Source organism: Biomphalaria glabrata, chromosome 9 (genome assembly GCF_947242115.1).
Source record: "Biomphalaria glabrata chromosome 9, xgBioGlab47.1, whole genome shotgun sequence".
Classification (NCBI taxonomy): Eukaryota; Metazoa; Mollusca; class Gastropoda; family Planorbidae; genus Biomphalaria; species Biomphalaria glabrata.
In genome coordinates this window covers 6,506,032-6,521,210 of record NC_074719.1, presented here as the reverse complement: position 1 = coordinate 6,521,210, position 15,179 = coordinate 6,506,032, and the positions used below count along the sequence as shown (strand labels likewise).

The 15,179-nt window shown below is 31.9% G+C and overlaps 1 protein-coding gene across 1 annotated transcript; it reads left to right on the top strand.

Moving 5' to 3' along the window:
- Nucleotides 1-1,986: 1,986 nt before the first annotated feature.
- On the top strand, nucleotides 1,987-15,140 carry LOC106059357 (snRNA-activating protein complex subunit 4-like). The gene is made up of 13 exons (XM_056041165.1): nucleotides 1,987-2,317; nucleotides 5,747-5,787; nucleotides 5,989-6,159; nucleotides 7,324-7,410; nucleotides 8,860-8,953; nucleotides 9,168-9,252; nucleotides 10,960-11,136; nucleotides 11,968-12,030; nucleotides 12,202-12,277; nucleotides 13,995-14,159; nucleotides 14,610-14,677; nucleotides 14,762-14,879; nucleotides 15,114-15,140. The coding sequence occupies exons 1-13, from the start codon at nucleotides 2,125-2,127 to the stop codon at nucleotides 15,138-15,140; spliced, it is 1,365 nt and encodes a 454-aa protein (XP_055897140.1). The 5' UTR covers nucleotides 1,987-2,124.
- Nucleotides 15,141-15,179: the final 39 nt, after the last annotated feature.

The window sequence follows — 15,179 nt, the reverse complement described above, 5'->3', positions numbered from 1 at the left end:
ACAACAACAACACACAACATAAACAAAAAAAAACAACAACAACACACAACATAAACAAAAAAAAACAACAACAACACACAACATAAACAAAAAAACAACAACAACAACACACAACATAAACAAAAAAAAAACAACAACAACACACAACATAAAAAAAAAACAAAAACAACAACAACACACAACATAAACAAAAAAACAACAACAACAACACACAACATAAACAAAAAAAAACAACAACAACAACACACAACATAAACAAAAAAACAACAACAACAACACACAACATAAACAAAAAACAACAACAACAACACACAACATAAAAAAAAAAACAACAACAACACACAACATAAACAAAAAAAAAACAACAACAACACACAACATAAACAAAAAAAACAAACAACAACAACACACAACATAAACAAAAAAAAAACAACAACAACACACAACATAAACAAAAAACAAAACAACAACAACACACAACATAAACAAAAAAAAACAAACAACAACAACACACAACATAAACAAAAACAAACAACAACAACACACAACATAAACAAAAAAAAAAAAAACAACTACCATCTCTTGAAGAACTTTTACACGAACGATATCATTCCAAGACACAAAAGTCTTAAAGACATTTTGCACCCATTAGATCTTGGGTACACAGATCTGGACGAAGTGGTCGTCTCCGCTCCATAAAGACTAGAACAAAAAAAAATTAAAACATCTTTATCCTACATATCATAGGCTGATATGTTTTAATTATGGTACTTGCCATCTGAGTCTGAACTTCATCAGGATTCAAAACTAAACTACTGAATTTCGTTATAGGCAAAGCTCGGACGTTTGTTCGGCCTCAAAATATACGTCAGAGAGAACTTCAGTACAAATGCTGCATAGTGGTCTCTGAATTCCTGCTTGAACTATTGAAGTAAAACTTTGTTTGTAAAATGTTTGTAAAATGTTTGTAAAATGTTTTACATGTTTCGGATGTTCCTTCAGAGTTGAAGATAATTTACTTCCTAGTCCAAACCTCCCGCAGGACGACGGGGGATGGGAGCGGGCAGGGTTTGAACCCGGGACTATCGATAAGTCCGAACGACAGTCCAGCGCGCAAACCGCACGACCAGGCACGACCAGGCAGCCATCCAACTTTAACGCCAAATGATCGTCATTCTCATTTCTTTTTTTTTTGTTCAAAGTCCGTGTTCATGAGTTGTTCCATAATATTTTTTGTGTGCATCGACTATAATACGTGACGTGATTAGTTCTTCACCAAAGAAATAGTGATCCTGCAATGTTGTTTCGACGCATTGATGGACAGTCAATTCATTTGTTGAAAATTTTATTCTGCAACAACGTAGATGTGGTCTGTAACATCTATTTTTAAATAACAATTATAAAAACAAAAACAAAAAACAAAAAAAAACAAAGAAGAACCAATAAAAAAAAACATGCTTACTTTCTAACAAGGATGATACATTTACTAAAAGTGCCCTCGGTATCTTCTGGCAGTATGTCCTTGTTTTCATTTGTCACCCACACTTTTTTTTTTCATTCAAGCTTGACGATTGTTTCATTATTTGTTTGCTAATAATGTAATTTGAGTAATATCCCTTACCATTACCACTGTTACGTAAATCTATATCCACTATCATTCACTATGGTACAAATATGCTTGTTACAACACATTAGAAACAAAAAGATTTTTTTAAAATTGCCAACTCCCCCCCCCCTCCAAATTTCTAATCTTAGGCGACCCCTGGCAAATGGTTATTCGACACCCAAAGGGGTCGCAACGTACAGGTTGAGAACCCCTGATCTAGATAAATAAATGACTAGATGTATAGGTCAGGTCTGTTCTAGACAAGTACCGGTACTAGAGGCTTCTCTAGATCAGATCTCTTGTTTAGGAGGTAAATATTGTGCAGTTCTCGAAGTTAGTGCCCGATAAATCTGTAGATCTAGTATTCTAGACTCATCTCTAGTCATTCTAGAATAGATTCTAGAGCTAATCTAGATTTAGTCTAGATTATAGATCGGATATAGATCTATATTCTAGATTTAGACTTTGACTTTAGAGTCTATATCTTGACTTATCTAAAATAAAATTCACTTTTAAAGATGGAGTTATCGGTAACGGAGGAGAATAAAATAGTAGAGAAAAAATTAGAACAATTGGAGAGTGTTCTACGAGAGGAAAATGATATCTTTGACTCGGATAATTCTAGTGAATATGGTGAAGACGAAGCCGACGAACAACTTGTGATTGACACCTCCAATTTTAATCAATCTGATAGAAGTCTCAGTCTTAGTGGTAAGTAAACGAAAATATCTGGACTAGATCTAGAACTAGATCTAAGTTTTACTAGATCTAGATCTAAGTCGACTAAGTACCGTAGTTTATTTAATTTGGACATTACATACATGAATTGATGAATTCGGACATTTGCTGTTTTTGTAGTCATTAAATAATTACTTTAATATTTATTATAAAACTAGCATGTGTTGTATAATGTGCTTGTCCATTTTCCAATGATTCTGACCCAATTTCCTTCCATTTAGCTGTCTTTTTAAAATTTTATGTAAGAAAACCGAATTTCAAATGTGTAAGTCAGGTTGTTGTATTTTCCTGTTACCCGGATGACTTTACTTCTTTCTAGGGCTAGGGTTAAGACTATATTTTTTGATTGGCCAAGTCTATACTTATGAGCCCGGCAATATTCATTCTGTCTTTGGACTTGGAGCTGATTTATTTGATTCATAAGCCAAGCCAAGTTGTTTGATTCCATTAAAAAAAAAATAATAGGGTGTCCGAATTATATTACGATTTTCTTACCAAAATTTATTTCAGACAACCAGTTTTGGACATCGATGTTAATGATCTTATATAAAATTTGTTCGTTTGTTGTTGTTTTTTTTTTGTAGAGAATAAATGGGCAAATGTTTTGTGAGAGCTTGGTACATTGAATGAAGTTAAATTGTTGAATGCTTAGAACTAGACCTACTAGATAGATCTAGATTTATATAGAGGATTCAGTTAGGCAAAAATGCCTATCCTAACCTGTACTATACTACAAAAGATCATCTGTATTTTAAATTTATAAAATTAATAAACAAAAAACACAAACATTTAACACACATCTAATCAATTCTAATCATGCAAACATAAAATAAGTTTAAAAGTCGGTATAGAAGTCAGTATCCCAGTGACCTAATTTAGGTAGAATAAGTGTGTTCATATTTTTATTTTTTTGTGTTCGTATTTATGCATAATTTTAATACATCTTAATGATCTCATGTGAGGGGCTATGCCTGGGGATCTTAAAATTTAGTTAATGTTAATATAGAATTAAAATCTGAGTCTATTGATGCTTAAATATAATAACAAATATAGGTTAGGGGTACAAATATAAGTAGTCATCCTTATTCTCCTTAAACTAAAGAAGATTTTGATACTTCATTTTCTTTTCTTTGTCGAACCATTGTAAAATAATGCGCTGTTAAAGTCAAACTTTCAAATTTGGGCCTATAGGTGTCCGAATAGCATTTAATAAACTACTCTATATATCTAATCAATCTTTATCTTATCAGACTAATCTAGCCCTGTCTAGCTAATCTTCTCTATTTTCACTTAGATCTATATAACCTGCACAAATTACAAAATAAAGTTAAAAAAAAATAAATCGTACAACCCACACCCTAACTTATATACCTGCATGTGCAGTGTGACTTGCCCTAAACTACTGGTATTAAAGTTGTTGCATATTGGACGTCTGCCCCTCGAGATGCAATCATGCTCCAGTTGTTGTTCCAACAAGTGATGATACATAGAGTGAAATACAACAAACTAAAAGGAATATAAGACCCACTGGTATATTCATAGTTTCGTTTTATGCTATGTTTATTATTATAGCTTTTTTATATAGCACTACTTTCATATTCATGCTTATAGCATGCTCAGAGTGCTACAGTCTAATCTCATTTGTATTCCGGTGAGGGGAGGGTGTATCTGGGAGAAGGTTTTTCCGTGCTGCCAGTAAACACAACTCTGTTCGAGTCGGGTGTCGAACCTCGAGCCCCCTTCATAGGTAGCCAAGGTTTAGGAGTAAAATGAATTATTGTATACCCTGCACAGCTGCCATTCATTAGTAAAAACTTGTATATAACCTATAGGTTATTTGCATGAAAATACAGTAATGTAGCCCACTCTACCTATATTAACTATATAAATTAAAGACCTGCAATTAATTTTAACATTGAATGAGGATCGGGAAATCAATGCAATCAAAAGACATACATGCTATTTCGTATTGCTTTTTACTATTTATTTGCAGTTTTATTTCTTGAGATCTAGATTCTAGATTTTTAGTTGGCATTTCAAAATTGGCCAGTGCAATTGGCAGAGATGTATATATATAATTTTCTTCCATCATAGTCAATAATAATAATAATATTTATTATCAAAGGAAATTTGTGCATTTTTACACCTAACAAAACATTATAACTATAGAAAACAAAATATACATTCACACTGATGTGTTCCACTTTTGCAATGAAGGTCTGGTGATTTCTTTTAGTTCCCTTTCATACGTTGTGATCTATAGAGCAGATAACGTAAATGTCATCTGTTTCTCATATAAGTTTTTTTTTTTTTTTTTTTCTAAAGCTTGGAGGCGCAGTGGCTGAGTGGTGAACCGCTTGGCTTCTGAATCGGGGGTTCCAGGTTCGAATCCTGGTGAAGACTTAGTTGTTTTTTTTTCGTGGTCTTTGGTCGTCTCTGAGTCCTCCCAGCTCTATAATGTGTTCCTGACATTTGTTGGGGAAAAGTAAAGGTGATTGGTCATTGTGCTGGCCACGATACCCTTGTTAGCCATAGCCAACAGAAACAGATGTGAAATCCCTTTATTTTCTTAAATTGTTACTTTTTATATAGATTTTTTTTTTGTTGTGTTTACCGTATTGTAGAGCGGAGAACAAAAATGAATGAACATTATAGCCTTCTCTTTAAAATGTAACACTAAAAAATAATCTTATATAAATATTGCTCTGATCACAACATCAACAAACCTAGCTCACTCAACGTATGGCTACTACATTATGTCAAAATACCTTGTGAGTGTGAGAATTTCTGTAAGTAGGGTTGATAAAGATTGGTGGATACATTGGGTTGACCAGCTGCTGAAGATGGCTTATAATATATATAATAAGAGGTCAAAAACATTCATGAGCTAATTGAGGAATTCACTTTTTAAAGGCCTTTTTTTTTTTCTAAATTAACATTGACAGGAAGCATAAAACTTAAATCCAATAGACAATCTTAGTGTTCTGAATGGGTTATCAAATAAACATTAAAGTAAAATATAGATATGTAATACTTAGCCTTTTGATTTTAAATCTAGAAAATACAAGCCAACACTAATAATTTAAACACATATTTTCTAAAAAAAAATATCTTGATTCCTGAATTTGGTCAAACACAATTTTATGCAAAATGTAATGACATTTTCATTTTTATAGTCAAACACAAAGAACAATCATTTTAGGCCAAAGAAAATATGTAACATATAGTCAATGGCAGAAAATGATACCCGCTCATGTTTTTGACCTCTTATTGTATCAGCAAAAGGTGATTCTTGTAAGGGTAAATTAAAAATGTATAATTACAGATTCTATACATTTAAAGAACAAAGTTATATTACGATCTACTAAAATATATTTAACAAAAGCAACTAAAACATTTCAGGAAACAGTAGTTCTGTGGCCCTTGATAACAGAAATGATGAAGTAAGTAGTCAAATGACATATAATATATATATATATATATATATATATATATATATAATACTTCAACTAGTCTTTTATTTATATTGTAGTGCCACTAATATTTGTCAATGTTTAAAACAGATGTTTATTTTATATACTTGTGTGCACTCATTCACCCTTCCTCATTAAGGTAGACTTTTTTCTTTTTGTACATGCGTCTAGGATCTAGGGCCGGAAGAAAATGTTTCATTAGGATTTTTGCTTGAGCCCAGTGATGTGGACCGCAAGACATTAGCTGAACAAGCTTTGTTCTTGAACAGAAAGCTGCAGGAAACCTTCATGGGCCACATAAACAAAATAAAGGAGCTGCTGCGAGTCAATGCATTGAAGATGGTAAATAAGCTTAGATTATCTGATGTAAATGATGTTAACAATGCTCTCCCTGAATAGAGACATTAATAGTTTAATAGACTAACCCATTATCTATTGCTAGCATGAAAAGATACTTTGTCATGTCATTGCTCAATTTTGTTTATATATTTTTAGCATATATGTTGTATATATAGTTGCGCATTAACCAGGCTATTACGAGTCAAATAATCTAATAATGTGCTGTTAATATTATTAGAAACTAGGTCTATGACAAAATGAATAAAATATGTACAAAATACACCTTTAAGTTTTGCACTCTGTATAATTTACATTTACAACCAAAGATAAGCCATATTTTCATTGTTCAATTGAGGTATCTAGGGGAAATATTTTGTACATTTGTCCTTTGATATCTTTCATCAGATTGTTTTATAGATATGCCACAGATGATGACAATGTCTCTGCTCATCTGGTGGGGGGGGGGGGAATATTTTGCAACTTCCACATTCAAGCATAAAATGACTCATTCTTAACTATGTATATATACTAATAATAATAATTTTAATTTATAAAGTGCTGTTAACAAACAAAATGTAGGCTCAAGGCGCTGTAACAACATTACAAACAAAAACATGAGAGCTAAAAAAGTTTTAAACAGATAGGTCTTAATGTTCTTCTTAAAAGTGGTGTAGCATGTTGTCTGTCTGAGATCAATGGGGAGTGAGTTCCACTCTGAATTATTTTCAGTTTTCTAAGCCTGGTTATATAAAGTGTTTTTTTTTTTTTTGTAATAGTCAGTTGGTAAAGGATCTTTTTAGTTCTAATTATTCATTTCAAATTGTATTTTATTTTTAACTTGAGTAGCAACAGTGTATTGTTTATTTTTATTAGTTTTTTTTTTCCTTTTTGTGATTCAGAACAATCATTTAAATACTAAAATTGCTGTAAATAAGACAGTAAAAAAAAGAAAATCACCAATTGGTCTTCTAAAGAAAATAATATTTCATTTTATTCAATTAATAATTTTTTAAATAGTTGTAAGTGCATAATATACATTTGGCATTATTTTAAAAACATTACCAACAAAATGTGCAATTACTTAATCCAGAATAGTTATTTGAATTATGGCGCTTTATAATTTAAACTATCAAAATTCCTTTAGTGTCATTTAACTTTTTCTCATAGGACCAGTTGAATGAGATGCCAGACGAGCCTAAGAAACAAACATATTGCACTTATTTCAGAGCTCCTTATTTTAGGAAAGGTTCTTCTGTGAGTATATAAATGTGTTAATTGATTTTTATTTTTATTAATTGCTAATAATGTGCGTCATGATAAGTTTGTAAAATTTTCATTGTACTTTTTTTGTGTTTAGAAGAAAGTATCTTGACCATGGCAATGTCCAAGAAATACCTAATCATTTCTGAAACGTACACATTGTTACTTTTTCTTGACAACAATAGTTTCTGCCTGTAGTTCTTGCTTGCATGGCTCAAGGAGAAGGATAAATTTTCAACATAAATATAGATCTGGTACTTAATGTGAGATAGAAGTAGATTCAGACTATATTGATGAACTTGATCTATGTTGTTCTTTATCTAAGAATTGTTGACCGTAGTTACATTTAATGAATTTTGCAATACTCCTTACATTAATAGTAAAAAGAAAGACTTCAAGGATGCCTACTGCATGTTACTGCATTCCTTTTTAGCTTTTTTTCTATATTAAGGATGAATGCCAAGTAGACCTTGCTTCATTAAGATACTGTGAAAAGATAGTTTAGTAAAAGGCTCCTGACTAGATCTACATTTATATTTCCAATATAGAACATGTATTTTACAAATCTCTAGTTCTGATTTAAACAAGAACTATAAACAAGTAGACTAGCATTGTTTTTTTAAAGTGGACCATTTAAAGGTGTCAGAAGTGGAAGCCCAACATTTTTCTGCATACCTCTTGGAAAGTTCCTCATTTTTATGGTCTTTCTCAGTCTGGGTCTTGAGTGAAGAGCAGTCTGCTCTGTACAAAGCTAAAGATAAGCATAAAGAGAAACGCATGTTAGTCTCCTTGTCTTGCCCATTGCACATCTGATTCTGATTTACTTTTGACAGGACAGTAGCCCATGACTATGATTTCTTAGAAAATGATGAGCCATTAGACTTGTCCAGCTTGCACTTTCCTCTGAGTTGCCTGAGAACTAAAGAGATAATTAAAAGAATAGTTTTCACTATTTGTCTTTTTTGTCTAAAATAAAAAGAATTGGAAACTACAATGACAACAATAACTTTATTATCTTTTTGGTATTTCACTTAGTAATATTTGTACAAATATGAATCCATACTTCAGTATCTAATATTCAGTATATCTGCTATGGAATTTTCATTGATTTGTACAATAAAAATAATATTTTTTGAAAGACATTTCTCACATCGATTCATCTGTTGTACATATTTTAAAAAAAATATATCTTCAAATATATAGCTGTTGAAGTGTTGTTGTTTTTTATAGTCTAATTTTATTGAATAATTGGCTTAATGGGTTTTATAAACATTTAAAACTAATCTAACAGCATAACCTTATATCACATCTAAAAATATATCTGAGAATGTTCTATTTTATTATTAGATTATAGAATCCAAGCTAGCTTGCGCTTTTATTTCATTTTTTAAAAACTATTTAATACACATTTTTCAGTAAACTTGTTGTTTTTTTATCATACAGGTGCCCGAACCAAACGAAGATGCCAAAGTCAAGAGACTGTCTAAAGACTATGATATCATTATGACAGAATCTATAAAAGATCCAAGATTTTTTTGTAAGTTTAATGCTCAAGAAATTTCTTTTGCAATTGTAAATAAAAGCTTGGTGTTTGAATCCTTTTGAATATATGAATTTTCACCAAAAAAAAAATACCTTAGGGGAAATCCAAGGGTTAGCAGGATATTTCCTAGTTTGCCTTAGACGCAATATATACAATGAATATTGTTCCCTCCTTTTTTTAATTAATAATCTTAATTTTCTCTCATCAGTTAGAAGAAAACATTCTAGGCATATTCTAATCAAGGCTGTGATAGAGAACAGTAAGGAATTACTTCTGGCTCCATTATTAACAAAGTAAGTGTCAGGTTTAGGATTTATTTGCGTTTTTAACTAGCTGTATACTATTAAGGTCCCGCGGTTCAACCTGACAAGAACATCACTCACACACAGTCGTACATACAGTAAACAACAAGGTGAATAGTTTAAATAACAACAAAAATAAATGAATTTAATTGTATGAAACATATATGTGTATGTACAATGAGGATGATAAATAGACAATATATATATTAGATATATATATATATATATAATAGGTATATATAAAGATATTCAATAATTAATTTAAGCAACTTTGCTACTGCTATTAACTTGTCACCCTGGCTTTATGGTCCACCAGACTCTGACCGACTGGCGTCACAACCCTGCCAACCTCGGTAATAGTAAGGTTAGACCTCAGATAATCGCCAATTTGACAATGACAATGAAAAACTGCAATATGTATTTCTGAGACGGCAAGCGACGCCCACAACTCCAACACTGGCACCCTATAAACGAAATAAACACAATATTCTCAACTTCTACACTAAAAATAGAAAGAGTGTCAACCTCATACAACATACAATAATAGATATCACAAACGAATAACTCACCCTAAACAGGGGTCCCAAAAATCCAACTGAATAATAAGTCCAAGAAACTGGTACAGACAAATAACGTTTTACGGGCCAACACACCGTCCGCTACAACCAAACTCAGAGGGTGAACTGCCTCATGACAAAAGAATGACCGATATATGTCACCGGACTTTGTGACGTAGCAAAACAATTCAAAACAAAAAAAAATACAAGACACTCTCGCCCCGTACACGAAAAAAAAAACAGAGTTTGGAGAAAGAAATAGACACTTGTCTATACTACGCGACAGTAAGTTATTCTAACAGTTTTAGTTTTGCTTACTTTTAAAAAAAATTTTTGTTGAGTAAGTCACAGAGTTAACTACATCATGGAGTAATGACATGGAATGAGACCAAATGAAAATTCACCTTCCGAGGACTGACAGGTGGTGAAATGAGAATCTAAATTGACCACCAGCAGACAATGTTTATGTCTGCATTGGGGTTGCTTGTGAAATACCGCACTCCTAGTTAATCTTAGGGCCCGAAGACAAGCCTTATACAGTACACAATACAGGTAACCCATTTCGTGCTTTAATAGCACTAGGGAAGAAGGGGTGTTTGTACAAATTTGACTTAGCATATGGAACAAAAAACTCATTTAGAAACTATTTAATCTTTTCACAGAAACTTTTATCATCTGAGTTGCTTTTGTATAGTACATCTTTTGTGCTAGAAGCATGCTTAGTGCGCTATAGTCCAATGCAGGGTGGAGGGAGCATGTAGGATAAGGTTTTTGTGCTGCCTTAATAATAACTTGTAAGATCTGAACGAAGTGGTCGTCTCCTTTCCATTAGGACTAAAACAGAAAGATTTAAAAACTCCTTTATCCCACTATCGGTCAGAGTGTTACAAGATCAGCTGTCGTCATCGAGAAGTACATAGAAGTCAAACTCATAAAGCGCTGGTTGTGTATGTGTGTGAGTGATTGCTGTTTGAATTTTTTCATCCATATTGTTTTTTTTAAAGTAGTTACGCTGAGGTTGTCAATTGTAGTCAAACTGAATTTCCATTTGATTGGATCAATAGAATTATCTTATCTTTCTGTCAACTCTACACTTGAGTGCTATTATTGGTTGCTTTATTCTTTTATTTAACTCTGACAGGATGGAATATGATTTAGAAAGGAAAAACACTTGTGCTAAAGAGATTGAGGAATTAGAGTCTAAGAATGCTTTAGATTATGAAACACTGGAAGTAGCTAAGTCTACTGAGAATAAAAAACAGATCAAAGAAAGAGAGAAGAGAATCAAGCAAAGAGAAGCTGAACTAGAGAAGAAAAGGTTGGTATTTATTGACAGAGTTCTTTTTCTAGTTAGGAAAAATATAAATATATTTGCAAAAAACTTATGGTTTAGATTTAAAACAATATATATATATACAGATGTGCACATTTCTTATGTCTGTATTTTTGTTTGTTCTCAAACTTAGGCTTTGGCCATTGTAAACTTAGGCTTTGCATTTTTGAGGAAGTTTAGTTTATTCTATTTTAATAAGTGTACACATTTGTGAAATTTTTACAATATGAAAAAGAACTCTACTTTGAAAATAAAAAGAAAGAAAGATTTTATTTTTACATTTTGAATTTATATCAGTCAGTGGATAAAGGTGTTAATCTCTTGGTTATATCTGTTGTTGAAAACATTGAATGTTGTTGCGCAGATTTAATTCAAGGGACTTATGGGCAGGTAAATTTTAATTCTGCCAAAGTGTGAATGACAAAATGCTAATAGAGAGAACAGCTTGAAATAATTACAAAGCACCAGCATCACATTTAGTCACTCTAAGAAATGTGATTTCTACCATGACTCCAATTTGAGTCAAATGACCTGACCTAATTTTCACACGTATTTTTACTTGCTTCTAAGACTAAGACTGAACCTTTTGTTGTGATTACAAGGACTCTTTTCTCATATAAAGACAACACAACAGAAAAATACACATAAATACAATCCAAAAGACACAGTGCACATCCATTGAAACATTGGAGTAGTAACAAATGACATGAAATATTAACAGAAAAAAATTAGAAAAAAAAGAGTCCATTCTGAAGCTTGAACTAATTATTCCTAGTTCCACTTGTAGTCTAAACTGTATTCTTTGTTCTTTCCAAGTCAAGAATTATCTGAATACAAGACAGCTGTAGCCCAGTGGGAGGATGAGATCAAGAAGAAAAGGTATTTCAATCATTTTATTAAGACCTTTCAAGTTATGCGACAACACTGTGGCAAAGATTGATTTCATTGGGTCTATCTAGGCATAAATGATTAAGTCTAGTACTGTGCATTCAAATAGTTTATCTTGAACTTTGTGCATGTTATCATTTTTAACCTGTTATATTTTTTCAGTCAAATACCAGATCAAGAAATATTGGCTACTTTGGATACTAAAAAAATAGACTGGATGAAAATTGCTAAGATGAATGTAAGATACTCACCACTTTATTTTATTTTATTTTTTTTTTTCGAAATAAGTTGTGCACAAATTAAAAATTTCATTGTTTAGAATAAATATTTTGAAAACCTTTTCTAGCTTGCCCAGAAAGGAAAAAAATCTGATATTAGTTTTGTGGGGTTTGTCTGTCTATCATGTTTAGATCTAAAAAAAAAAAAAAAAAAAAAGCTAGAAAAGATATTAAAATTCTGATTTCATGATATTTTAGAGCTTATCAAGTTTAGTTGCAACAGCACCAGCTACTTTTTATCTCCTGAAAGTGCACCATTTGTTTTTTTAAATTTAATATGTTAGCCATTTTTTTAAAAATAAAAATACACCATTTTTAAACTATTTAATATTCATAGTAAAAAAAAAAAATATCACCACCTCTTCAGTATAGGTGGTGAATTTACTTTGTATGCTTCTATAATTACCCCAAGCAAAATAACACTGTGTTAACTAAGATCATCACTAACACTATAGTCATTTTAATCCAAACATTGTTGTATTTTGTACTTATTAGCGTCCTTGTCCTAATTATCAACAACAATCAGGTTCTTAATATTTTTAGTTGTGTTACTGTTACAGCACACAGTAAGAGCTGTGGGCTTTACCTACATTGGAGCTTGTTACATCCTTCACTGATAGTAATAAGAAGGAAAAAAGTGCTTGAGATTGTTATTTAGATCTGTCTCCTAGCTTCTGGGTTTTGTATACACTTTAAATGGGGACATAATCTAGTAGAAAAAGGACAGTTTAATGAATTGTATTAGTTTGACTTAAATACATAATTTGTCATTCTATATTGTCAATTCAAGTTTTTCTTGTATTTCCCTAGGATTTATTCTATAAATGTGTTCAGAATGTCTGTTCTCAGCTTGGTTTATTGCTTTATTCCTTTCAAAGTTGTCTCTTGTGAAGACAAGGAATCAGCTTTATCTAGTCATAACAAGGGAAGATATGTAAGATACACTCAACCAAAGACTATTAAAACTTGCACTTGTGGAGCATTACCAGTGAATGTTGACCATGTCCTTCAAAGCTGAATACTATATCAAGAGGCACGAAAAGACTCTGGCCCCAAAACCATCCTATAGAAGAAATACTATACAGAGAACTGCCTGATCTGGAAACCACTGTGCGGTTCATCTCAGATATAGGATTATTGATTAAAACTCTCATGAAAAATGAGATTGAAGAAGAAGACCCAACCAAAACAAATAGATTATTTGACAGTTACCTTTTTATATCACAATTATTTCAATTGAGCTAAATTTTCATTAAATTTGACCATTGTTAAAATCTCTCTTTGAATTTAATGTCTAGAATGGAATTTCTAAATTATTAGTATCCGTGGTTAAAATGACACATTTTGTATGAGTTGGAATGCAACTCTCTAGCCCTTAAAATTTTGAAGTCTGTCAAACTTATAATTTAAACTTAAGGTGAAACAAGCAATGATGAAATACTCAAAATTGGTGATCTGTGGCAAATATAAATATCAAATAGTGGAATCAACTTATGGAGACTTGAGAATTAAAGGAAGCATAGCAACCAGATTTTTTACATTTTCAGTCAGATAGTTATCTTGCCTTTATTATTTTAATGCCATGCTGCAGTGTTTGTTTACTGTGATTTTGGCTAAGTAGTGACAAGATCAATATTCATTGTTGGTACAATATATCTGATTGTTCATTTCTATCAGTTTAAAGGCAACACCAGCTGGATTGACTGTCAAAAGGCATGGGAGAATCAAGTGTGTCCTAACCTGAACTTAAAAACTTGGTCAGATCAAGAAGAAAGTAAATTAAAGCAACTTGTGTCCAAGCATCCTGTTGGGGAGTGGCAAAAAATAGCTGCTGCACTCGGGGTAGGTTTTTTTATGCACACATTTTGATTTTTTTTAGGATTGTCTTTATTACACTATAATGTTTAAATGAATGTTAAATGGTAGTTGTCTTAGAGTGTATAAACATAAATATTCTGGACCTTGTTATCTGTTTGAACCCTGCTTTAAGTCCTTTTTACACAACTTTTATCAACTCACTGTCTGTCTGATACAAATTGTGAACACTTTATTTCTCTTCCCATCCTTGGATCAAGTTGAAACTCTTCATTGTTAATGATAGCACATGAATTAATAAAAAAATTATCCAGTTGGTTAATTAATTAGTGTTAATTAATTTCTAAATAGAAAAGGGAGATAGATCAGCAATATTGAGTGATGTGACCATAATTGTGTGGTACTTATCCTTTTTTAAGCTTTGTTTTTTTTTTTTTTTAAGGTATTTTTCTTATGTGTGTTTGTGTGTGTATTTAGGCAGGTAGAACAGCTTGGCAGTGTTTCACCCATTACCAAAGAAACTTTAATAAGCAGCTGACATCCAGGTAAAGCTCTATTTGAATTTTTTTCTAGCAAGTAAAACTGACGTGTAGTGGACAAAGTCAACAATTGGTTTAAATCTTTTGCAGGCCATGGACGAAGGAAGAAGATCAGAAGCTGATTAAAGTAACTCAAGTTATTAAAGATGGACTTGGTCATTACAGCTGGTCACATGGTATGCGTTTGATTGATCCTATAGCCACTCTAGTACAGTGTTTCCCAAACTTTTCTCTTTTTGTGGAACACTTCGCACTTTCTGAGTATTTAGCTGAAAACTGCGCTTTTTTAAGAGAGGTTAAATTACGTGGTGGCCTACTAATTTCTAGTCACCACAAGTATCTATGCTATTTCATGTCAAATCTTTGAAGGGAGAGGAGGTTGTTTTTTTTGTCATACCCACTGAAATAATAAATTATTTCTTTTTAACTTAACTTTGACTAGAATAAACAGGCCAAAAAGATAATTTAATATAATAACATAACGACTTTATCAGCATGGGTTGAACTC